The 25,810-nt window shown below is 42.5% G+C and overlaps 1 protein-coding gene across 2 annotated transcripts; it reads right to left on the bottom strand.

Moving 5' to 3' along the window:
* Positions 1–1,439: 1,439 nt before the first annotated feature.
* Positions 1,440–24,022, bottom strand: WIPI2 (WD repeat domain, phosphoinositide interacting 2). 2 transcript variants are annotated; one of them, XM_061473721.1, is made up of 12 exons: positions 23,768–24,022; positions 15,175–15,257; positions 10,447–10,616; positions 9,148–9,244; positions 8,465–8,562; positions 7,954–8,046; positions 7,091–7,161; positions 6,077–6,184; positions 5,208–5,372; positions 4,139–4,246; positions 2,935–3,032; positions 1,440–2,143 (listed from the first exon to the last, which is right to left on the bottom strand). In XM_061473721.1, exons 1-12 carry the CDS (start codon positions 23,839–23,841, stop codon positions 2,031–2,033), a joined length of 1,278 nt encoding a protein of 425 aa, XP_061329705.1. In that variant the 5' UTR covers positions 23,842–24,022; the 3' UTR covers positions 1,440–2,030. The 2 variants fall into 2 exon arrangements, with proteins under 2 accessions (XP_061329705.1, XP_061329704.1); XM_061473720.1 differs by having other exon boundaries at positions 2,902–3,032; positions 23,768–24,020.
* Positions 24,023–25,810: the final 1,788 nt, after the last annotated feature.

The following is a 25,810-nucleotide window of genomic DNA, read 5'->3' as shown; positions in this document are numbered from 1 at the left end:
ACTTCAAGACTTGTAGTTTACTCTGCAGCCACAGCAAAACTGATAGCACTTGCAGTAAAAAAAAACCCCCAACAACATAATAATTCCAGACCATGGAATTTAGTTGTTAGCCAGAGACTAAATTCAAGACTAAGCAAGATTTCAGCATGGCGCAGTGGTTTGCTTTGGATGCCTTTGCTTCTGGAGAGGACACCACAACCCACTCCAGCCAACTACTTTAGGCCAGTCAAGGGTTTTCAGCAGCTAAACAAACCTGATCCCTTCTCTCCCACATGGGCTTGTGTTAAAGCATCTTCCACTCACACAGACTAACAGTAGCCTCACTGATGCAGGCAGCTACCACAGCCTTTAGAGGATGGGGAAGCACACCTACGTACAGAAGGCTTTGAGGACAAAGAACACTGCCTGCTACTGCTTGAGAGAAGACATGTTAACAATCCCAAATCCTAAAAGTACATCCCTGTCCAGTTATGGTAGAGAGTTCACACGTAGCTGAAGTACTCAGCTTCTGTCCCCCTCTCAAGAGCCGCAATTTCCTTGTCTGCTTTGATTTCTTTGCAAGCAGTCAGCAGAGGGGAAGGAAGGAACCCACACTGCTACACAAAAGGCAAAAGCAAGCTCATTTTGGCAAAGGAAAGTAACACTCGCTGAGTACTTTGCTAATCCCTTGCCCACTAACTGTTACCCAAGACTTACGAAAAGGCACATTACAACCCTAAAAATAGTCTGCAGTACTGCTCAGCCTTGGAAAGCCCTAGCCAGGGTCAGGGCAGTTAAGGATTTATTCCACAGCTGCCAAAGAGACAACCAGTCCTTGGAGTGTATCATAAGAGGTGCACTGATGAAAGGGGAGGAGAAAAAAACCCAACAAAACACCAACCAAAACCTGTTATCCAGCAGAAGGGAATTAATCTTTCCAAATCATTTATATTTACAGCAGTATCTGGCAAAAATAATCATGAACCTTCACTATTAGAGCAGTACCCTCAGCCCCAGACTGAAGAGAAGCAAGAACTGAGAGCGATGCCTTCCAGCTGAAAACATTAAGGCTGCTCACAGAGTGGGGCTACCATACCCTACAGGGGCTTCCCCCCAGCCTGGCAGGATCCTTGCTTTAGATAAGGTAAAAAAGTATAAAAACCCCAAGGTTATTGCTACTCTGCCAAGGAAATACGACAATCTATAGGAGAGAAAGAAAGTAACAAACCTTCCTTCTTTAAAGAACACCCCCACAAGCTTATCAGCCAGTATGGGCTACAGACACCAAAGCACTAGAGGTGTACAAACAAGAGTCTCTAGCAATTCCTCCTTCATTCTAGCCTTCTTCCTGCATCAACTACTTGTCTTCCCTGGAAAGGCACTTTCTATATTCTACATGCTTATGCAGGGAAACACTTCCAGTTTTCCATTGCAACAAACAGAGCAGTCCCACAAATACACAACATTCAGAAGGAATTTTAATTAACAAAGTGGTCCAGGAAAGGGAAGGGAGAACCCCCCAAAAACAGGCCATTGCATTTGAAAGGTTGCATGTCAGTCACTAGGTATGCCTGCAAGCCCATGCACAGGAAACCATTTGGACCTTTGTCAGTGCAGAACGGAGTCTCAGCTTCCAGAACCACTTCTCTACTCCTTCCTTATATAAGCTAAATATTATATACATATATAAAAAAAATACAAACTTGAGTTTGTTATAAAGTGGCTTCTCTCTCTCTCCCCCTCCTATGCTTGCTTGGCACATGAACGCATGCAAAGCTAGTAGGCTCTGAGGGCTGCACAGACAGCAGGTTTTGGCAACAGAAAAAATAAACACAGCTAAAATAGATAAGCAAGATTAAAAGCCACTGAATTGAAAACCATGTATTTTTCCAATTGTATAGAATTAGAACTACAGCTACGACTTAAAACAGTAAGAGTCTGTCATCCTCTCTCCCAGCTCATGTCAAAGTTCATAGCAGCATAACACGAGATTCCTCAAGAAACATCAAGCCAGTGTTCTCTGCTTCAGGAGTGAGTTCACAGGTCCGGGTTTAGTCTGTCCGAAGGATCATGGGGGGATGCTCACTGTCTTCATCCAATCTAAGCGAGTTGGTGTCATCTTCCAGGCAAGCTCCACCCACAGCACCCAGGTCATCTGTATAGGCTGCAGAGAAAGGAACAAGTTGGGGGAAATCAGCAGCACAAACTAAGGCTTGGATCCAAAGTGAATGATTAGAGTTGAAGTACCAGACATGACTTGTAACAGTTTGACTGCCACCCTATGTTTGCTTTTATCGTGACTGTGCTTTCCCAAGCCAAAACTGGTTCATGATCAAAATTAAACTACTCTGTATGTGTGCAACGTGTTTTTCTTACTCTCCACTCACACATTACAGCTGCTACTGCAACTAACCTGAGTGCCACACACAGATGGTAAAAGCTCCACTGACTTGGAGAGCTGCAGTATTAACCAAAGTTCTCATCCTCTTGATTTAACAAAGCAGCAAATTAGGCTAAAGGGTCACTGTTCCCATAAAGGAACAACAGGAACACTTAATCTTTTCAAATAAAGAAAAAGGTGGAAGGGGTCTATAATTCAGATGCTTTGCATAAGGTCTGGGTGCAAAATTCCTGTATGAAGTAATCATGTTGGGGCATCTCAAGAACTATTTGGCAAGTACTGCAACTACCACTACAGTTATCACCCACAGTCCAAATCAAAGTTCTATCCAGGAAGTAGCAAAGCTGACTGATCCATCTATAAAGGGCTACTGTACATCACGAGTGCTCTTTTCCTACTGCTCACCAATGCTCCACATCAGACACAGTTATGATGTGTTGAAGTAGACGAGCTCAGGCAGCCATCTAGAATGAAGCAATACACAGAGGTGCTCGCTGCCCCGTTTCAAGCCTTCTCCTTACCATGCCTTGTGGGTGAGGAAGGCACATATGTACCTTTAGTCACAGCGGCACTGTACGTCTGTGCTACCAGCGGCCGGTCGTGGGATGCAGACTCAAGGATTTCATTGGCTGGCTCCATGCTGCCATCAAGCCTGCCAAGCAGAGAGAGGTTAGCTGCAGAGGTGATCTGCTAGGGCATGATACTGCTTCAGTTGACAGCTACACAAGAATCTCTCATTAGATGTGCAAAAACACCCATATATAACATGCAACAGGAGAAACCTGGTCTCTCCGTTCCAGAGGCCTGTCAAGAAGGCATCTGACAACACTTCGTATTTAACACTGAAGACTTACCAGTGACATGCTTGCCTCTGACACAGCATCAGGATCTGAATCCCAGTAGCTGATGGTAGGGGTCAAAAAGGACTCAGAACTATAGGGTGTGATTAGAATAAAGTAGCCCCTGTTCCAATCAGCGATGTTACAGATTGTCACTTGATCTCTGTCCACAACAGAGGTGGTTCCTTCATACACATACACTAGAAAACCCTCTAGTGAAGGTGTTAGAGTATTTCACACATTAACTTGATAAAAGCTTCCCTCTATGAGACTTCATGTCATCTCTAAGTGAAACCAGAGATCATACATTAAACTGCTCAGATGAATGTGTGATTTTTGACCAGTATTAGACTGACCAAAGCTGAAAACCTGAATTATCATCATGAGTTACTGGCTTTAATTCTACAATTGATCATGTAAGTAACCCAACTATATTACCCTACCATCTCCTGCCAAACCTTGTAAGAAATATCTCCCAGACATGTTCTAAAGTATTGCTATAGAATTTTCGTTGGCTGGCCTATATGCAAGGAGGTTTATAAGGTTAGCAGTAGAGAGAAGACAGATAGTTTCTTAGGCCAGATTCCCCTCTAAGAAGTCACAGTTACATCTCCTTCTCATGTGTGTAACCACTTCATTTATTGATGAAGAGGATGGAGTCAGTAGTTTCAAGTTCTTGTTTAAGTAACTCAACTCAAACTGCCAAGTAAGGGGAAACAGGATCACAGAGCTAACAGCGATTGATCCTTCAATGCAATCAGACAGTGTTAAGTTTCTGCTGGTAAAGCGGTGCTTAGTGTAGCAGACACTAGGAGTGAAGGCTCAGGGGGATTCTGAAGTTACTCATTCATGTCAGAGGTCTGGAAAGATTAAAGAAATGAGCTGTTCCAAGAACAGAACTCAGTTAATGTGGACTTACTTGTGCTGCTTCATTAGCGTGCACTCTCCTCCTTCTTGGGGGTCTAGGTTGTACATGTAGAGATATCCGTCAGCAGCTCCCACCAATAAACGAGGGATCTTCTGGATTCTAGAAAGGTTCAAGGGAGAGCAACAGACAAGTAAGAACTTCAGAAAGCACACTCTGCTCCCCTCCCATGATTTTAAGTCATTATTTTCCACTCTCTTGCTTTTAGACAGAGAAAACTGGTAACAGACAGAGCACCTAGGACAGAGCTGCACATAAGAGAGGCATCACCACATTCTGGGGCTAACAGGACTCAAGCATCTTATACAACCCAGTACAACAGATTCAGAAGTTACCATCCCGTTATCCAGCTTTGTGCAACTCCAGAGACAAATATTCCAATGGGAAGCATTTACTTATTTCAGAGATGTTACAAGCCTTAATCACTGCTTAAAGGGTGCTTTGAGCTCAGAGAAGTGAGAGCGCAGCCATGAAGTTAATTTAGCATAAAACCAATAAACCCCCCCACAAAATAAGTTTACTACCACTCAGCTTATTGCTTTTGTAGCTGTGCCAAATAGGACCTGCCTTTGTTGAAAACAGAATACAGATTTAATTGAGTCCTCAAAATTAACTTTAATGAGTGCTATGCTGTTTTAGAGATAAGAATAATACGAACTTGCATTCAAAGACTTCTTTAATGGTTGGTCTGGAGTGCCTGATTTTGCAGTTTGCTAACACAAGACACAGCATCCACCCCCTCAGCACAAATGGAAGCAACTGCTGTAAGCCTATGGGTTTGTTCTCAACATTCTTCTTTCAGTATTAAAAGACATCTTTATGCAACACTTAGTCTAGTCACATCCATATATTATGCCTTTTCCTCCTCCCATCACAGGGCTGTGAGGTGTTAGCTCTAATACACTGCTCTTAAACTGGAAGGGGTTTTGAAATGATTACAGGTGATCCATAGCTCCATGTACTACCCACTCTGCTGGAGATAAGGTTGTGTTCTGCAGCATCAGCTTCTACACAGCCAAGCACCCAGAAGGGTGGTGAATTCAGGTTCCATTTCTTTACTCACGTGGCAAGTGCACAGATGTTTTTGTGCCCGCAGAATGGCAGGCGGACTGTAGCAAAGGCTCTACCCTGGTTGAACATCTCTGTTACTTGAGAGGGCAGATAGCTCGTGGAGGCCATCAGCACTTTTCCAAAGTAACCTGTCCAGGTCGTAGGCTCTTCCTGAGGTCTGCAAGTCAGAAGGAAACTTTGTGTTCACATTAAACACTATAAAACATCTCTGTTTCTAAGGATATTAAGCAGCTATTTGTTTCTCTTCAGAAATAACAAACACCCTTGAGAACTCTAATGCACTCCATTTATGCTACCAGGGCACAATGTGTCCTACAGTAACCTCAGCCTCTTATTTAAGCATGTTTGATTGTAAACTGACCCTTCTGGTTATAAAACTGCATTTCATAAGGGTCATTATACAAGAGCAAGATCTACTGGAAAGTGCTACACTTCAAGGTATTACTCACCTGTTTATCACTAAGCAAATCACTGTTTCCAACAAATGCCACAGAAACATAAGACGGACTGTCCTCTCATATCAAACAGGAACATTTTACAACCTGGTGCCTTTTAAAGCCCTATTAGCAGGTGGAAAGCGTATGGATTATGAGCTGAGGTGAAACACCAATGTAACCAAAAGGCAGAACTGCTTCATATTCCTCTGCCAAGGAATGGCCAATTTCTCTTCAGCAGAAATTCTCTTCTGTTCACTGGGAGAACAGTACCACAGCTCAACTACAGTTGCTAATGCATAAGTGACTTCGTATGCCCTTTACTTTAGGGAAGCATTCAGAAGAAGTCTGTCCACACTCATTGTGTTGTGGGTAAGGATTTTTATAGCCTTTTCCTTACAAAATCTAAGGCATCTCTGAAACTTACTTTTCTTTCACAGTCTCAAGTTTGAAGATATGCACCGTCTCTGTGTTACTGGATGCAGACAGAAACATGCCATCCATGCTGAAAGCCAGCGAACAGATGCTCACACACCTGGGGAGGGGGGGATGAAAACCAAAGCATTGTATCTTTGACACTCTAATACTCTACCAACTGGTGTAAGAAGAAAGCTAGTGTTTACTAACTCCCGGGAATTGACTTAAATGAGACTATGACTTCCCCATTTTGGTAGGTAGGAGTCTTTCTGCACATTCACCCCTAAGGTGCTTCATTATGTTCACAAAAGCCATACTGCGAGCTAGGAGGAACTGCAGCTGTATGGTAGACTCACCTGCTGCTCTTCTCCTGTCAGTGATGGCAGGTGACTCACAATTAAACCAAAGTATGTGGCTTAATAATTAAGCCGATTTCTCAGTCACCACTGCTTCACAAATAAGAAAAAAGAACATTTCCATAATAAGCATTTTGAATTCTCTGATATCTTCTTAAAGCACTTCAAGAGCCAGATCCCCATTAATGATGTTCTCTGATGTATATCAGGTATGAGGTCAATTAGTAACAATATGAACTAAGTCTTACCTCTGTATAAAGTACAGTAGAGCTACAAAGTTACTACCACCACAAATCATAGTACCATTTCACACTGGCTAGCAAAGATCACAGGGATTTAGAAGAGAGTGAGAACATTAGATGTGCTACCTCCAATTGCTGTAAGAATACAATACAGCTCGCAAAAGGTGATTCACTTTAAACAAGTTCCTCACCAGTAAGTTTTTAAAAGACAGAGGGAGTACAGTTCTGACAGGATTGTTTTGTGGAACACTCAAGTCCAAAGGGGTGAAACTGAACGACATTCAAGCCAAAACTGTAGTAAGTGTACAGGCAGGGATGAATGAAAACTGAAATAGGCAAAAATCAGGATGTCAGCTCAGCTGCAGAACATACTGGAGGTCTGCCACAAGGAATGAGCTCCAGATAATTAGCTCAGCTGAACTTTACCTCTTCACTCCCCTTCGGAATTCAAAGAGTTTCTGCCCTTCTGGAATGGAAAACACTCTAATTACTGTCCCCTGTAAAGACAAAAAAAACATATTTCATTTCAAGTTCATTCACAGTGTATTAGCTCTAGGGAGCAGGGCACAACTACAAGCAGCAAACCACTTTGCTGTTAACTTACTGCTGTCGATGCACACCACATGCTAGCATGAAATATTTATGGAGCTTGTTCGTAGGATGTGTTTGAAGATTAGAGAAACAACAAGAGGTGGGAGCTACTAATGTAGAGAACAAGCTATGCCTCAAACAAGCCCTTCTTATCATATTTGATCATGAGAATAACACCATTAGACAAGTACAAGTACAGTCACCTGGATGCCTTTGTGCCTTTATCAGATGCAATCAGTTACACCTTTATATTCTAAGCCTATTACTCAAAGAGCAGAAGCTTCAGAGTTTCTATTTTATATAATGTAGATTGACAATTTCTCATTGTGTGCCAAAGACCAACAAGACATTTCTCTCTATTTCGACTCTGTCTTGTTTTCATTAGGAAGACAGCATCAAACCAAGACAACTGATTTCTAATAAGCATCTTGCACTGAAGGGAGAAAGAGAGGATTGTCCTGATTACAGCCAGATTAAAATGTGTTTATTTAAATAATCTTATTATCATCCAGCATTTCACAGCATGGAAAGTGTGTCAAATATCATTAACAGCTCTTAACTAAGATTTGCCATTGTAACTGTAAGCCTTCTTTTTTGGCACTTGTGGATGGAATTGTGCATGGTTAAACCTACTGAAAATGCTTCAAAGCAAGTTTTGTTTTTATCACTGCTGACAAGCCAAGAAAAAGCCACTTTACCTTTTCTGATGCAGTGGCAAGTTTAGTACCACTCGCGTCAAATGCCAAAGCAGCCAAGGGACTATCGTGAGCTGGGATCATATTAGCAGCTCTCTGCAGGAGTGAATCAATGAAATATAACCTTAGGACAGTACAGGTTAAAAGCAGCTTGAGACTGCATATTTAATAGCATTCAAGGCAAATATGGGTCTCACTTTATGGAAAAGAGCTTCAGTGTTTGTTTTACTATCTGCTAAGTACATAGAAGCATGTGCATAGAGAGTACAAGCAGTAGAAGGATACTTAAAAGGCAATTCAAATAGAAATTGCTTTACTCATGTGCCCAACTCTACTCACCCTATCTAATATTAGCATCTATTTTCCTTGCCAGCGTCCTGCGAAGCCTTGCTATAAGACACACTGCAAACTGATGCAGGGGAACCTGAATGGCTAGTAATTCCTCTTTGAGCATGTAGTGATTTCCCCAAACTGCATCATTAGAGGTGGAAAGGGCATTCACAAAGATCCTTACCAGATTGATCGTATCAAAGACTTGTACTTCTCCAATAGTTGCACTTCCTGGATAGGCCAGGTAGCAGTTATCATTGTTTATTGATAAAGCACACAGCCCTAGAAGGGATGCAGGAACAGAATCAGAGAGGGGTAAATTCCAAGATGTAGGCAGCAAAACTTCCTGGTTCTGCATTTGAATATTAAATGAATAACTCAAGTTATCCTCATAAGGTATCAGAAGAATCAGAACAAAGATAAATAATCTCAGAGTCAACCTGCAACATATTCAACTATTTATTTAAAGCTTTGATATATGATAAATGAGAAAAGGAAGCTACAACTGATTAAGCAGTAGAATTTTCCATGTCTGTCATGACTCCTAAAGCATTAACTTGGCAAAGCCTTTAACTAAGTGCTAGCAAAATCCAGTTTGTAGTTCTACTGCTTCTTTTTAACATTTTAACACATCAGCTCTAGGAGGTTAAAATACTGGGAGGATGCAGTTTAAGGCAGAGCCTGCTATTTGTTCTTAAAAGCCTCACCTGGATTAAACAGGTAGGCTTTAAGACAGCACTCGTGTATTTAATTGTTACTTTTATTTGAAAGTGGAATTACCAATGCTACAGTTCCCTGTAGGAAACATCCTATGTTGACACAGAATGCACTTTTCAGAGTTATACTGGCTTCTAAGAACACGCTTACCTGCAGGATTGGGAGGTGTCTCCCTGATTGTATGTAGTACCTTCATGTCTCGTATGTTGTGTATATAAAGAGACTCTTCCAGACATACTATCAGCCTCTAGATGTGGGAAAGAGGATGAAATGCTGGAGTTTATATTACTTTATCAATCCTAAAAGAAAATGTATCCAAAAATGCAGTAGGTACCTTCCAATAGAGAAAAAGTTACACCCACCAGATGGGAAGAAACAAGTATGACACAAGACACACAAGATACACCTCTTGACAAGGCTTCAAGAGTGCAGTACTAACTTGGTCACTTGAACTGACCAGGGCACTTGACTTCTCTCAGCCACACTAGTGCAGATTGATTTAAGTGAAAATGATTTATATTCCTAGTTTAATACATTACTAGTTTAAGGCAGCAAGCCAGAAGCCTTCATTTAAAGCTATTTAATTCTTATTCTGTACCTACCCTTATGTATTTCCCCTCCTCCAAGAGCCAAATTCACATGTGGGAATAATTTTCTGCTTTGGGTAAGCAGAAAAAAAACCCATACAAGATCTTTTTTAACCATTTATTAGTTAAACCATTTGTGAGGGGCTTTAAGTTAACATCTCATTTACACTTCCATAGACTACATCTGGATAACTAACTAGATGTTACTCATTTAATGCTACCTCACTATGTCAGATACCAAATTAGCCACTGTTCCCCTTAAACAGGAATCCCATCCTCCCACATCTGAAATTTGAGGGCAGATATGGATACTATGAAGATGTTCTTTAGATGCCATTCTCTATTTTGAATGAGCTGTTTGAAGACAGACAGATCTGTATTTGCAGACTAATGTATTAGTAATGATTTAGTAATACAGCAAACTATGGTTCCTGGTACTATACTCTAGAATTTCACTAGTTCAGTGATTTTATTTATGTTTAAATAATTCAGCAAACTCTAAAGACAGAAGAAGTGAACACATAACTTTAAATTTAAGCCTGAACCAAAACTGTTAGTGTCCCATTTAGGACACAGGATGATTCACATTGGGAGGGACCTCAGGAGGTCTCTAGCCCAACCTCCTACTCAGTGCATGCCCACCTTACTCAGGGCATTTTCCCAAGTAAATACATACACATAGAACCAAAACTACTTAAATAGGAGCACCAAGATGCCATACAGAAGCTACAGTTGCAAAAGCGCAAGTTAATGTCAAACAGCAATTCTGCTACCAAAGCAAAGAACATCAATCAACAGACATGCCAGAATAGGAGCCACAAACCCCCTCCCATGTTTTCATCTGGTCAAAATTACTACTCACCTGTCTATTGAGTTTGACAGCCAAGATGGTGTTGGAGTAACTGTAGTTGCAAATCTCTGTCCCCTTCTTAAAGTGACAAACTTTGAGCTTGCGTGGAGCTTTAAGGCTAACTATGGCCACCAGACTACTGGAGAAGAGCCTCTCCACAATGCACACATCTTCTGTGTCAGCTGAGGAATCACAATAGCAAGGGGAAAACACAGGGAGATTTCAGGGAAGATGAATTATGCACTTCAACAGGAAATACTGTCTAAGACAATACAGTCTACCACAGCAAACATTCTACCACAGCAGCTCAGAGTTGAGGTGGGGTGCAGGACAGGCTTATAAAGCAGAACATCTATAGTGAATGATGATTTACAAAGGTTTCCTCCCCCCACCCCATGATTTCATGCCAGTTTATGCTTCAGAACAAAGCACCTACTGCTCCTAGCCAAGATCCAACAGGAAAAAATCCCAGAGATGCAAAAAAGCTGTCAAATTCCAGTATTTTCCAATCTTCTCTTACCTCTGCAGAAATCCAGGAAAGCAAAGGTGTTACTTGTGCTTCAGGGTTTTTTGATGTGTGTGTTTCATTTTTAAAGCTATACTATACTTTAGATTTTTGATGACCAAACACCTTGGAGTTTCTACACACCTCTTGTCTTCTTGTACTCAAAGAAGCTGGTAAACCCATTTGCTATAAGACTGCTTCAGTCTCTTACCAGCATTTTTACACAAACTACCTCTTACCTGACAGTCCCCAAAAGCAATTTATACAAAAGGAATCACCCAAGCCCAGCATGTCTGCACAGCCAGAAAACAGCATTACTTTTGTCAAGTGTTCTACTACGGGGCACTGGAGGCAAAGGAGGAACACAAGTCACCATTCAAAGTGTGGAGAAGACAGCAGGAGGGAGGGGAGTCCAGGATTTCTGGCAAAGCAGCACTTTTAGAGCATTCAATTATAGTACAGTATTGGATTATAGTACAGTAGGAGTGCATGTCCCACCACCAGTCGCTCTGGCATGTCTGCTTCCCCCTCTCATCACCTGAAGCTCCTCTCCAAAAGCCCCAGGGACACAGTGGACAGTCTTCACAGCAGGAGAAAGCTGGAGAGAGCATTATCGCACTCTGCAGCTCTCTCTCAGCTACTGGCTATACCTACCCCTCTATTACAGAACTGAATCAAGACAAATGACTTGAGCCTTTGGCCTTCATCCACCAAAACAACCAGTTTGCCTAAATCAGTATCTGGATTAGCTCAATGCAAACCATAAAACTACCATAAAAAACAGAGCAAGCTTATTTCTTAAGGCTTCTGTTTTGGCCAAGAGACACATTAAATAATTAGTTGGCACTGTTCTCATCACCAGTGACAGAAATTCCCTGAAGAAAGTCCTGTCCAGCATTCCCAGGGCATGACAAAGTCACTGCTGTGTGACGTATCTGCTTTGAAAGTGGCTTTTTCTGGGCAGTTATTTCAAGAAGAACAGAAAACATTTAATGCTCTATGTTCTTCTGAGAGAGAGAAATAGTCTCCTCATGGAAAAGGAGCAGGCTTATGCTAAGCATCTGCAGCATTCTATGCTACATAATTGACTTTTATCTAAATCTCCTATTTAATATGGTACTTTTCCAGAGGAGACAAAACAGCTTACTGAGGCTTTGAAAATTCAATTTCCTCATCCAACAGGGATAATGCATTTTAGCAATGACTTTGTTTTCAAGGAACTGTTTTCCATTTTGCTGATGCCACACACAACACATAACAGAAATATGCTTCAATTAGCTGACTTTCAAACACAGAGAACCGTGTTCTTTGAATCAGACCAGTAACACAGAAGGTTCTCAGATGTTTTACAGTATAGGTTATCTTTCCATGGAAGCCTGGAGTCCTTCATAATGAAGGCATCTCTTGTAAAGAGTTAGAAGAGCAGCACACAGACACCAAGAAACCACAGTCTGACTGTTCCCTGCTCCTGGGTGAGCACAGTTTCTTTCCTGTTCAAGGGAAACTGTGTGTTAAGACACAGCTCCTGTGCTTTATTACTCTCCCAGGCAGGAGAACTGGTATTTAAGAGGAATAGCAGCAGATTCAGATGGAAAAGCGCTGTCCTACGCTGCACTGATGGGAAGTGTAGGCAGCAGGGAAGGCACACAGGGAAGAGCACTGTCAAGAACTAAGCAGTCACAGAGAAAACACTTTCAACAAGGAAAATGCTCAAGAACTAAGCAGTCACAGAGAAAACACTTTCAACAAGGAAAATGCTCAAGAACTAAGCAGTCACAGAGAAAACACTTTCAACAAGGAAAATGCTTAAGAATGTATAGACTATCCTTCACTCTCACAACTATAATACAGATAGTTACCTTTAGAGAAAGGCTTAGTGATGAGCTTTTAATTTAAATTAACTCCAAATACAGGGTGCACCTCTGTTCCTTTGTGTTCCCTAACAGGAAGAGGTGATAATCTCTTTACAACTGCCAAAACATGTATGCTCCCTCACAAGCAACCATTCAAGTAGAGTACCAGGCTATACTGCACATCCTACCTTCAGCTGACCTGAAGTAATGATATGTTCAGAAACACTAGTTGAGTCCTACAGCAATGCTGCTAGTCACAGGGGTTTCTCTATTTGTATTTTCTCCTTTATGCTACACAACTGAGCCTTGCCAGAAGCTCCAACTCAAAATACAGTAAGAACAAAAAGAACTGCAGAACAATGTACATATCAGCAGTGAGGGGAAAACAAGCAAATACATAACAAGATTACAGACAGCATCATAAACACAAGCATGTAGCATCACAGACCAGAGCTGGTTAGAACCAGCCAGATTATGATCAGCTGTGCTTTCATTCCATTTTTAACCCAAGAACACAAAGCACATTATCAGCATTTATTAAGCCTTAAAGCACCCTTCAATCCAATACTTATTTTCTCAGGGGGATCAAGACCAAGCACAGTTAGGCGATTTTGTACAGAGTCACAGTAGAAGTCAGTGATTGGCAGCAAAGAAACCTCCCAGTCTGTTCAGTTGACCTTTCAAACACAAGAGAGCTGGGGAATATTCTGTAGTTTACTTTAAACACCTACATGAGAACTTGCAGATCATGCTTACAGAAGAGAGGGAGGAGACCTTAAAAGCGCTCACTCAAATCAAGGCAAAGCCTTAAACTAAACTGGGAGGAGGTGGCACATGTCTGGGAGACCTCAAAGATACCTTTCCTTGCAAAAAGGGGGTACCAACAGACAGGAAGCCCTCCATGGTTTGCAAGCCCAAGGCTGAAAACCATTTAACTACATACAAAACCAAATATGAAGGTCTCAAATATTTAGATTTGCTGCAGATATTGCATACCCCATGAGCAAAGTTTGCCTTACACAGGTCAAACTGTCAGAGTTTCTGCTAAATGTTAGCTCACACTGTGCTCTGTATTTACAGACTTAACACTCATGGAAGAAACTCAACAATATTCATGAGGTTAAGCCAACACAGGCATCCCAGAACAGACTTCAGACAAGACTGGAACCAGATGGTCTAAATGCCAATCCCAGCTGCTTTATCAGTTCATGTCAAGGTTTTCTGAGCAAGGCACTTGATCCAACCTGTATTTTTAATTTCAAGGACTACCTAAAAGCAGCAGTCCCATGCAGTTCAGTCCAGTCTCTTTCAATGTTTACTCAGTGTCTCGTGTAACAGGAGTCATCTTCACTGGGTCCCGTGAGGTGGTATCAGTCGAGATATTTTAAGTGCCTCACATACTACAGAGGTCAGGTACCAACTCAACGGCATAAAATGGCATTCAAGCCACCCATTAACCAGTACAACCAGATCACGACTCAAACAGGCAAAGGTAGCTGCAACACAGCTTAACTTGACCACAGGTGCCTAATTTGAACCTCACAATTACTTCTCTCCATTGACTGTATACAGAATGGGGCTGCCACCACAGGTAATAGGTGATCTGAATCATACACCATTTTCAAACTTAAGATGCCACAGGGTCAGGTCACTTAGGGAACAGAGGCTGAATTCTCTTGTATAGCATGGCACACCAGGATCCAACCATAAGTGCTGACGTCATAGCTACTGGTACCATTTGTTCACATGGAGTTTACACATAGCACTCATAGTTTACTTCTTAGCATCTCAAAAAAGGGAAGTCCTGGCAAAACAAGGGATACCACTTCTCCTCTCCCCAGGCTTCCCTCTGTTTCACCTCATATCCTACTCAACTGTGATGAGTACTGAGAGGTTACGGGAATTTGGATTACTCATCTTTTTGGACAAGTAAATCTGCAACTATCATGTTAAAGAAGTATTTGTCTAACAGCAAATATTAGGATTAAGGATAATCAAGGCTTTGTTTGCTTATGTGATGAAAGTGTATTAGTGGTTGCCTGCCCTAATAGCCAATATAAAGACCCAAAAGGCACACTTCTCACACAAGTATTTTAAATGCCACACTGCTATATAACCTGGCTATGGGACACAGCATGAGAAAAGCAAAGAGCTCACCTCATGGCTAATATCAAATTTGACAACATACAGCTAAATTTAAATACAGAACACTGAAACATGGTTTTACCCTGCCAGCATTCAATCATTTTGTGTGGTATTTCATCATACACTTAAAGGTTCCTTTTATGTCAACCAACCTGTGAAAAAATGAAAGGTGTCCTATTCTTCCCAAATTAAGCCAATTGAGGGGATAAAAAGAGAAAAAGAAAATAAGATACTCACTGCATTCATAGATCTGCTCTAATTTGTCCACAGAAGAAAGGGAGAAGAATTTGTAGCCTGATTTACTGCCAACTGCAAGAGATCTGGAAAAGAAACAAGCCAGTCAGGAACATCAATTAAATCTGTGATTACCCTTGGACAGATTCTTATCCTATTCTAAAACTCCACTTGGGTTAGTTCAGCAAGCATAGCAATAAAAAGCTTGACCAAAAAAGCCTCGAAAGACACAAGCAGCTTCCTCAGCTCTGAAAATACCCAGTAGCTTCAGAATTACCCCAGGTGTGCAATCCTGCTTCATATTTAATGGAATAAGAGTTCACAGCTTAACATAAGCCTGCTGCCCAATTCATACCAGTGCCTTCTCCATACAGCCTAAAAGCTTTAGTGTGGAGGAAAGATGATGACTTGAATAATGTAATGCAAACCCATTACATCATTGGCTCATCATTAGAGGTGACCTCAAAGACCTTTTACACCGGGCTGTCTGGGAATTTTTGCTCCTGACACTGTAACCTGCCCCAAGCACCCCAAAAAGAGCTTTCATATTAAAACCAATAATAAAAAGGAATTAGAGACTGCCAACTTTAATTTTCTCTGGTTTTATTTGACGATACTCTAGCACCTCCAAAGCACACTGGCAGGTCTCAGCCTTACAAATACTTAAGTTGAATCTTTGATCAGAGGCACCCTCTTAAAAATGCTATTCGCTGACGTTAAACAGATTTTAACAATAGCAGAACATTCAAAACCTGACTATGAACCCTTCTTTCCTCCATAACTCATTTTCCACACTTAGCTCACAGACTATTTAATTGCTTTTCCAGTCAGAGTCAAAGACAGGTCTTCAATTTTATGCTAGAAAAACCTTTAGGCTTGTCTTGCAGGTCTTTACACATCAAGGCAGCAGACAATGGCATGTTCTTATTTTCCTCTCCCCATGCAGAGGATTATTTTTACACCACAGAAGAAGAAAATTAACAGTCAATACACTTGTGCAGAAGTGTTTCACTGCGCTTATAGCTCATCTATTTCTTCCTGCCAGGATACATGAAGTAAAACTAATTCAATCCCGATAAATGTACTTCGATCTGCCAAGCTGTGGCAAGTCGTTCACTACAAGGCTCAAACCCAACCCTGCCAAAATGCCCTTCTGAACTCAGTAAGATGATTCTCTACTTCAGATGCACTGACAATTAGTTCTGCATTTAGAACACAACACAGATTCCTTTGTTCTTTCTGTATTCTCCTCTCATGGCTCCAAAGTGAGCCCCTTTTTAAATTTCTGGGTACCTAGAAGATTAAAAATTGCTCCTCACATGGCCTTCCCTCTGAAATAAAGATCCCAAGCTATAAAATCAACCTCTCTATGATGGTAGGACCTTCTCTTCTAGACAAAAAAATACAACTGGCGCAGTCCAGCTAAGAAACTGTATTTGAGAAGGTTTAAATCTTCAAATTACAATATGCAACATCCAGGCAAGAGAAGAAAACCTCCTCAGATTCAATAACCAAGGTATTAAAAAACCATATTAGGCTTAGAGACAGAGAAGTTTTCATTCCTGCTCCTCTAAGTCACCTTTCGAATACTGAACTTCGTTTTACTTCAGACAAATTTGGTACATTCAGCAGATTCTATTTGATGAGCTGCCAAAGATGCTTCAGTGTTTTTCCTCACCTACTTCTGTACAGCTCAATGGAAATCCAAATTCTGTAGAAAACTATGAAACCGAAAAAAACCTTTTTCCAAGGTCATCTACTGCTTCCCTCAGAAGAAAGTTTAACAAAGGATGGCATTACAACTGTCACTTCACAAAGGTAAACAAGCACTCAACCACGTTAAAAATAAATGGGAGTCACAAGACTCTTTGCAATATAAACGAGCTACAAAAGACATGGGATGATTTCCTCACTGAGAATGCCACGCAGCAGCTCTGCCTGCAAGTGTTATTACGAGGCAGAATTGAATCCTGTGTTGTACTTACAGCTTTAAACACAGCAATATTGCTGTATCACTCTTGTCCTGACAGCACCACTGAAACCAGTGAGGAAGCCCTGTTTTCTTGTTCTTACTGACTACCTACAGCTCATTTAAATAAGCTTCAGACACTGGTGAAAGCGAGTTGCATACATGATAAGAATTATTAACCTGAGTAGAAGCAAAAAAAACAGCAGCACAGAATGGACCTTTACAGCCATGTCAACTGCTTTTTGTTACTTCTGTCAGGATCAAGGTGATGAAGTCCCAGATCATTTGGCTGCACAGACCTGCTCGAGTCACTATAATTAAACCCATTACAGTACACAGGCATAAGTGCAAAACAACCCATTTTTCTTCTAGAACAGCATTCTTGGTCTTGGAGGGCTTTTCTTCAATGTACTCTCAAATTACTTCTTATGAAACGACTGGAAAAAGGCTTTTTATATGTAATAGGAGAACTCGGTAGGCTGAGTTAGACCAGCACAACCATAGTGATTTAAATCCCTCATCTTCCCCTGCACTGATATTACACTTAAGCCTTTAAGATGCCTGATAGCTATCTACATGACCAAACCCACAAAACAAGTATCTAGCCAAAATTATCTCACCTCTAAAAAAAATGTGTAACCATATGGGGGAAGAAATATGATCAATAGGCCATTCACTTACTGCTCAAACAGATAGGGACCAACAAAAAGCTACTGTGGTTTACCAGAAGCTCCTTGGACAATGCGAGTGTTATGTTTTCTTACCACCAATTTTCAGCAGCTGATGAGAGACTGAAATTGAAAAGAAAGTATCAAAAATTTCACCTTTTTTCTATGCTACACACAGGTGTTTTTTTAGCTCTGCTGTGTGGAGCCTCTATTACACACCTCAGATTGTAGACTTTTGAGTAATTTCATCATCAACGTTGTCTACTCAGTACAAAATGACCAATATGGCCGGGACTTCTGCAATTGCGTTCACCCCCTTCTTTCAAAGATAATACTGCAGCCTGATCCAAGACTACATAAATCTTGAGAGCATTTTCAAGAGTGGCTGTCATAAATAATTAAAACTAACCTCATCAAGCAAACGGTGGTATGAGATAGTTCACACGCTCGTTTCAAGATGCTGACATTCACTGTAAGGGCACTCACCTAGAGTGGGAAATCAGCTGGTTCAATCTCTGGCTCTTTAGAAACAAGTTTTTTCAGATGGGTTAGAATCATAAAGGTTTTCCTTTTGCTTCCTTAATATACATACAGAAGGAAGAAAACCAGTTTTTCCCTTTCTGTACCATAGAAGACAAACTATTACTCAGAAATATTCTACATGAATCAGGAAGATCCTACTAAGGGCATCTCTCTCAAAGATCAAAAATCAATTGCAGCTGCAGTATAAACAGAAGCCATTCCTTTTTTAAATAACTGCTTAATTAAACCTACCTTCATTATGATACAGTCTCATTATACCAATGCTCCATTTCAAAACCAATGTAAATTTCCAAAGGCAAAACTTTTTGCGAACAAAGGCTTATGATGAGGGGTGGAACAATAAAAGAAATCAATGAAATGACATTAAGAATTACTAAGGAAACTTACTTTGCTTTATTTCCCCCTCCCAAATGTCTGCCAAAAGCAAAGCTGTAACATCTCACAGACATGGTTTAATCAAAAGGTCAAGAACATCATTATTTTGGGCAAGATCTAGACAAAAAACTCCTATGTTCAACAGATTTGTCAGCAACACACTGACAACTCACAGGAGATTTTTCTGTTTTAAAAGAAAACCAACACAAACTGAAATCTGCTGCAGCAAAAGGAGACCACGCTTGCTCCTCACTTAACATGCAGCAATAGCCTGGGACAACAAAGCTCATAATCCAAGAAATATTAGTACTCTCAGGCCAAACTTCCATCTACATAGTTGCCTGCTGAGGAACAGTTCCTCTGGCAAGCCCACCTCGGCTGCTACCTCCACTGCAACACCAGCAAGTGCACGGCTTACAATTCCTTCTCTCTGCTATCCTTCCTGAGCACAACAGCTACGTGATCCCTCTTTCCTTCCTTTTGGTGTGTCCAGCTTTAAAGCCTGCAAGCTCTCCTGGCCTCAAGGATCATGGGTGAATAACACTTGAACCTAGAAACAAAGTGAGAGGTGTGAATGCTCAGCAGCTAACCCCTGTTCGTTTCACCCCAAGCTTTTTACTAGAGATACAAACATCGCGTGGTAAGGGAACTAGAACTTCTGCAACATGAAGCATGCTATACAACTTTAAAGCTGTAAGCAGTTGCTCAGAACACAGAACAAAACTGATTTACTTGGAAAAAATAAGGTAGAATTAGATCAGAAATAACATATATGGACTGATACCTGTCAGACATAACTCCACACATACACAAAAGCAGAGGCTAAAGGCAACCCTGCAAATAAGGCATACATCAGTGTTTCACTGCAAGTCCAAACGCAAGGCTCCCTTTTGTCCTTTCATCAGGAATCTGTTTTCAAAACTACAGCAATTATTTTGTTTCCATGTGCATTCACAATTTATTAGTCTCTTGACTTGCATTATTTCACAAGCAGGTTTGGGGGTTTTCTGCAAATTGAATCTGAACACCATACAAATCAAGTTTTTCCAAAGGCATTTCTCTGGGAATATTTGTGTAACAACATAGAGACTGAAAGTTTTACCTACTTTATAGGCAGATATAAGCTTTGAGACCTTGAAGTTATCCTTAACAGAAGTTACAAGCTTCTATTACATTACTTATTTTCCTTATGGGTTTTAGAGCTTGTAGGAGTTTAAGGTGAGTTTGTTTTCCAATAAATGTATCTGTGCTCAGTTTTAGCAGGTCTCCCAGAAGTAATACAAAGAGCATTCAAGCTTAAGCTGTACTTCTTACCAAGCATCTATTGTTAAAGGCTTCCAACTGCTAAAACACTGAGATCACCCACAACCTTCCACTGCATGGTTTTGCTGGCACCCAAATTCAGAGCAGTTACTTCACTTTCATCTGCAAGCTGAAGCTTCTTCCAGACAGTGCCAGTCACAACGAGTTGTGCAATGATTGATTCACTGGGGAAAAGGGCTAGGACCAAACCAAGCACATTAAAACATCTTCTGAAAATGACCTTCTCTATGTTTCTACTTAATGAAAACATATCATATCAAAGAGAAGCCACAAACCGACTGCTTCTCCTGCATTATAGCTGGAGTGTTTTCAGGCAGAGTTCCAGTTCCAGCCAATAATTCAAAGCTCCCATGTAAATAAACCTTAAGGCAATACGGAATAAAGAGGCAAGACAGCACTTGCAATAACGTAGATACTATTTCCAAGAGACAGTGTCACTACATAAAGCATCCATGAATGAATATTAATAAGGAAAAGTTAAGCCTGGGAAAAACAAAACAGCTAAAAACTAGGGGAAAAGCAACAGCAACTCTTATGTTGACAACATTCTTCTCACTACCACCAATCCAATTTCCCAAGACTAAAAGCCACCATGAAGCTCACGTCCTTCCTACAAGAGACAATAATTAATTACCAATCCTTCATAAACCCAACGACATATTAGCTCAATACCTATTTTTACCAGCAACAAGTACAAGGCCATTGGCACTGCTGCCTAAGTAAGCAAAACACACTTGAGCCTGAGCGTAACCAGCACCTTGTTAAGTTGAAGGTAAAAGCTTTAAATGCAATAACAACAATGCACCCGGGTCATTTGTGTTTTGGTTTTGTCTGTCAGCAATTCCTCTAATTACTGAAGCACACCTTAAAGCATGATGTGAGCTCTACCGACTATGAGAAAACATAAACAAAGCTTGTCTTTCATATACTGGCTGAGAGAATATGCATGTGTTTACCTTGTCTGCCTGGAGAAAGACTTGTTACTTGTAATTTAAGGTGAAAATAAGTAAGCTTTCTGAGGCCTAGCATGGAAAGCAATTAATTCCTGGTAAGTTCTTTGCAGTCTTGTCACTTGGTGAGTAGTGATCTTCTAGATACAACAGTATACTAATAAACAAGAAGTCCACTTCTTGCTTCTCAATTCAAGCAAGCAACTAAGAGAGATCATGGGTGGGGAAAAAAGAATAAACTTCAGTTTAAACAACTTACACAGTCACCAAGTTCCACACAGTTTAAGAACTACAACGTAATGCGGTTATTCGGGTCACTTACCACATCAGACAAGTGTTTGAGTAAGAAGCTGCTCACTAAGATGTCTGCAAGACTTGTTTTATTCTTACTACTTTCCTTACAGAGATTTCTTTGAGCCACTATTAGAAAGAAGGGATACTTATTTGACACCAGCCAGCCAGTTCATTTGTCTCAAAGTGAGTAGCCTTTTAAATTATTCTCCTGATTTTGAGACAAAAACATGGACAGGAACCTTTTCACATTTATGACATTTCTATGATGGGAATCTGAAAATGCAGAAGTATTCAAAAGTGACACAAAAGACCTACTATCCCAAGACTTTGAACTGCAAAGATCTATATGGGCCAGGTCTGGATCACATAAAGAGACAGCACCAAAAATCCCATCAGCTAATCACCAAGTTATTTACATATACAAATAATATTTAATAAGATCTGCCTGCACAATGGGCATGCGAATGCTGAATAAATAAAGTAATCAGCTGCAGCACAGAAATCAAAGAATACTCTTGGATATTTACAAAAATTAAATGGAAAAGGTGACATACAAAGTTGAGGAAAGAAATCGTTATCCAGTTGTTCCTTTCCCCCTCCCTTAAAAAGCAATCACACTTGTCCTTGAGGAAGGATTTCAAGCTGCACAAGCCAAAGAGCTTATACAAATAAACTTATTACATTTACTTTCTTTTTACTTCTGTCTCGGGTTTGTTCTCAAGTCAAGCCTGCAGCTCTTCTGTTCTATAGAAGTACTTGGGGTTCTTTTGTCACAACTCAGTGATCTTTCAATACACACAGCTCTCCACAAAGCTAAGGTGCACTGAAAATAGGCAACTGCTTTAGAGAAGGAGAAATACTAAAACTTTCAGATCACAGTGTTGGACAGCACATTTGAACTTCAAAACCTCATATAATAACTTTCATGAACTGCAAAAAAAAAGGTGAGAGATTTCCTCGTTTTATGACTTGTTTTAGCTAGTAACAGGTAAAAAATGGATGGTATCTAAGCAAAACATGGGCTTGTTTTATATGCACAATGGCAGAGTGACCTCTATATGGTACTTGATGAAAAAAACCTCAAAAGTAGTTGCAGAAGTCTTTGGCTGGAATCAATATATGGATAATGGTTTACTTACAAACACACACAAGACTACTGCTTCCCCCCCCATCCTTTATCATAAGTTATTTACTGTCAAAGTGTCTTGTCTCAAGTCTATCCAGCTCCACTTGTTCGTCTCTTCACCTCAACAAAACCTACAAAAGCAAACAGAATATTTCCTTCTGTGATGTGACCTTCCTCCTCGATCTTGGCAGCCACCACAACCAACCTTCTCACCTTCACAATCCCCATATAACACAGTACATCCTGAAGACAGTCAAGAGATCTCTCTTGTGAGGACAAGATATCGCTTCTTGTAAAGCCAATGAGTTGTTAAAAGAAGAAACCACCACCACACACATGGATTATGCTCCGTGATGCCAACCTGAGATCATTTCCTCTTACTCACTTCCTAAAACAAAACTCCTCCTTTCTCAAGTACAAGTTCTTTCGGTTATTGACCCCCAGTTTCATCTCTCAGGTATTTAAAATGGTCAAATCCTTCTTTAAAGGATCTTCAGGGCTCCAGTTCCAACTATAAGTGATTTCTTGAACTGAAAAGCAACGAGTTTTAATACCTCATTTAAAATTAATGTGCTAATTAAGCTAAATACGCCGCTACAGTTAAATGACTTCCAAGACGCGCAGCATAAATGAGCTGAAACACAAATAAGTACAATTTCAAGGACTACAGGAGAAGGGCTTCTTTTTCAAAGCCAAAACAAGCACAGGCTCATAAAAATATCTTTAAACATACCCCATTCCTGGCAGTGTTCAAGGCCAGGCTGGATAGGGGCTTGGAGCAACCTGCTCTAGTGGAAGGTGTCCCTGCCCGTGGGATGGGGTTGGGACTGGATGAGCTTTAAGGTCCCTTCAACCCAAACCATGCTATGATTCTATACCGCATCAACCCAGACAACAGGAGAAAATAAAATAAGCTGTACGAAAAGACAATTATAATAAACCTTCAGATGAAATCTCTGCACCTCCTGGAAGACTTGGGTCTTAATGCCTGGGTCCTTCTAAAAGCTTGGGCACCATTAAGGAGAATCAGCCCTCCCTCCCTTCCTTCCCAAAGCAACAGCGAGCAATGCCTCTCACGCACAAGAAGAAAGTGCAAGGAAAAGGCAACATGCTCCGGCAGCCCATTACCCCTCTGCGAGCGCCGCCTCGCACCCCTCAGCTCCACACCCAGGGACGAGGGGGACTGCTGCTGCCGCCACCCCTCCTCGCTACAGCGGGACCCGCTCTGTGGCGGCGACGGCAGAGGCTGCTGGAAGGGGAAGCACCAGAGGGGGGGACCCCACCAAGACCCGCTCCCCCTCAGGGCCGGGTTCCCCCTCCACCTCAGGCCCGGGCGCCGCCCCCTTACGTGTTGTCCTGGTTGAAGTTGGCGAAGAGCAGATGGCCGCTGCCGGCCTCGCCGCTCTGACTGGCCAAGTTCATGGCGGGCCGGCCCTCGCCACCCCCGTCCGGCGGGGGGGAAGGCCTCCACCAAGCAGCGGACCCTCAACCCCGGCAGCCCCAGGCCCCGCCGCGGCCCCGCGGCCTCTTCATCCCCGCCGGCCCCTTGTTTACGCTGCGGGCAGGCGGGCGAAGCGGCCCTTGCGCATGCGCAGTCCCGCCCCGATGGCCCCAGCCGGCCACCGTACTGCCGCCCCGCCCTGCAGTTGTGGGACGGGATGCGCATGCGCTCGGGTGGTGGCGCGCAACTTGGTTGGGAGCGGTGGAGGGGGGGGGGAAAGGGGTGGAGCATCGTTCTGAAGCTAAGCAGGGCCCGCAGGGGTCGGCGGCTGGATGGGAGACTCATAGTCGCGCCCCAACACGGGCTTGTCCCCTCTGTCCACACCCGGGATGGCCGTGACAGTGTCGCGGTCCCCGCGGACCCTCCGAGGTCAAACAGCACGGTTCCTCGCTGCCGGCGCCTCTGCAGTGCTGCTTCGTGCCACCCGAGGTCCCCACGGCGCAGCAGACGGGGCAGCGGGCTCTGCTCCTGGGCACACTGCGGAGGGCAGTGGCTTTGTGCCCTGGGGTGAAGATGCTCTGGGGGTCCCCAGCCTGCAGGACAGGGCAGGAGACCATGTCAGAGCAAGGGGAGTCACGGGCTGAGATACAGGGAGCAGCTAGTCAGGAGAGAATATAAATTACAGGCAAAATAAGGCAACTGAACAGGGAATGTCTGGAAAGTGGAACAAAATCAAGGACTTGGCCCTGAAAAGTTATCCCGGGTTTGTGCCTCTGGAGACAGCTTGCCCAGGAGGGCTCATGAGTGATGGAGCCATCTCCCCACGATGTATAAGGGACTCCTCTGGGCTCCGCCACGCTGCTGGCAAAGGGGCTCCCAAGGGGCCCTGCCCCAGCTCCCTGCTGTCCTACGTCCATCCTGCCATGGCCCATGGTCACCCCTGAGCCGGTCCTGGCACCCACATTGCTCACCTCTGCCTCCAGCTGCTACCAACCCACCCATGTGCCCTGTGACTCCTATTACTCATGTAAAGCCTCTCACACAGGGAGGTTTTTCCTGCAGGAACCCCCCCTCCCTGTGGAAATGCAGTTACACCGTGCCCTGCCAGAGTCCAGCACTACTGTTGTAGCACCCAAAGGTGCTGGGACCCACACAGAGACATGTCTCCGCTACGGGATTCCTGCATGGTCTGGGATCTGCACAGTTTGGGGAGGAAGCAGCCCTGGCCTTCATGACCCGTTCCTCCTCTAAAGGAAAACTCTGGTTTGGAGACATTAATAAAAGGTCAATGCATTCAGTGTATTCCTGAGTATTGGAAACGCTCCTTAATATCATTATAATTACTCAGATCTTTGCAAGAAGATGGGGAGAGCACCAGGGATGGGGGAGGAAAGAAAACCAAGGTGCTCTTATGGGCAGCAATACATGAGAGGAGCTGCCATGAGAAAGGGTACGTGTCCCAATGGGGCATAGGTGATGTGAGCATGGACATCTCCGCATCCCACCATCCTCCGCCTGCCAGGTTTGGAGGCAGCGCTGCGGCTGGAGCCGTTCCCCAGCACCATGCGGGAGGCTTTGGTTGCCATAACAACTGGATTCAGGCTTCAAAAATAGTAACTTATTTTTCATTCCATTTGCCTTTTGCCCTCTGAGACAGCTCTATTTCAGGACTGATGGTTCACTTCAGGTGCCCATTGCCAGCACCCCTGGCTGCAGCCTGGGGGCTTTGGGGATGGGGGCTGTTTTCTTTCCTTCCCCTATTGAGGCCCAGAGAAAAGGTAAAGCAGGCACAGGCATCATGAAACAGCCTTTGCCAATGCCTCATCATCGAGCAGGTTGGGGAAGGAGCTTGACAAATACCTTCTCAGCTAAGTGGCAGGACGTGGGAGAGGTTTTCAGAGATGATCTCACTCTGCATCTCAGCCTGGACCTGCTGCTCTCAACCAGAGA

The sequence above is a fragment of the Pezoporus flaviventris genome, unplaced genomic scaffold (assembly GCF_033815535.1).
Source record: "Pezoporus flaviventris isolate CSIRO_AGI_PZ_B2104156 unplaced genomic scaffold, CSIRO_AGI_Pfla_v1 ptg000078l, whole genome shotgun sequence".
Lineage (NCBI taxonomy): Eukaryota > Metazoa > Chordata > Aves > Psittaciformes > Psittacidae > Pezoporus > Pezoporus flaviventris.
The sequence above is the reverse complement of the archived record's forward strand: the minus strand, read 5'-3'. Positions and strand labels throughout refer to the sequence as shown.

Bases quoted from the DNA above. Each gene is read 5' to 3' on its own strand.
- WIPI2 (XM_061473720.1), bottom strand. From the start codon at position 23,841: ATGAACTTGGCCAGTCAGAGCGGCGAGGCCGGCAGCGGCCATCTGCTC. The intron at 5,373-6,076 runs GTAAGTTTCAGA...TCTGACTTGCAG, and splicing joins CTTGAGACTGTGAAAGAAAA to ACCTCAGGAAGAGCCTACGA. The intron at 3,033-4,138 runs GTAAGTCCACAT...TCTGCTTGGCAG, and splicing joins ACGCTAATGAAGCAGCACAA to GCTTGATGGCAGCATGGAGC.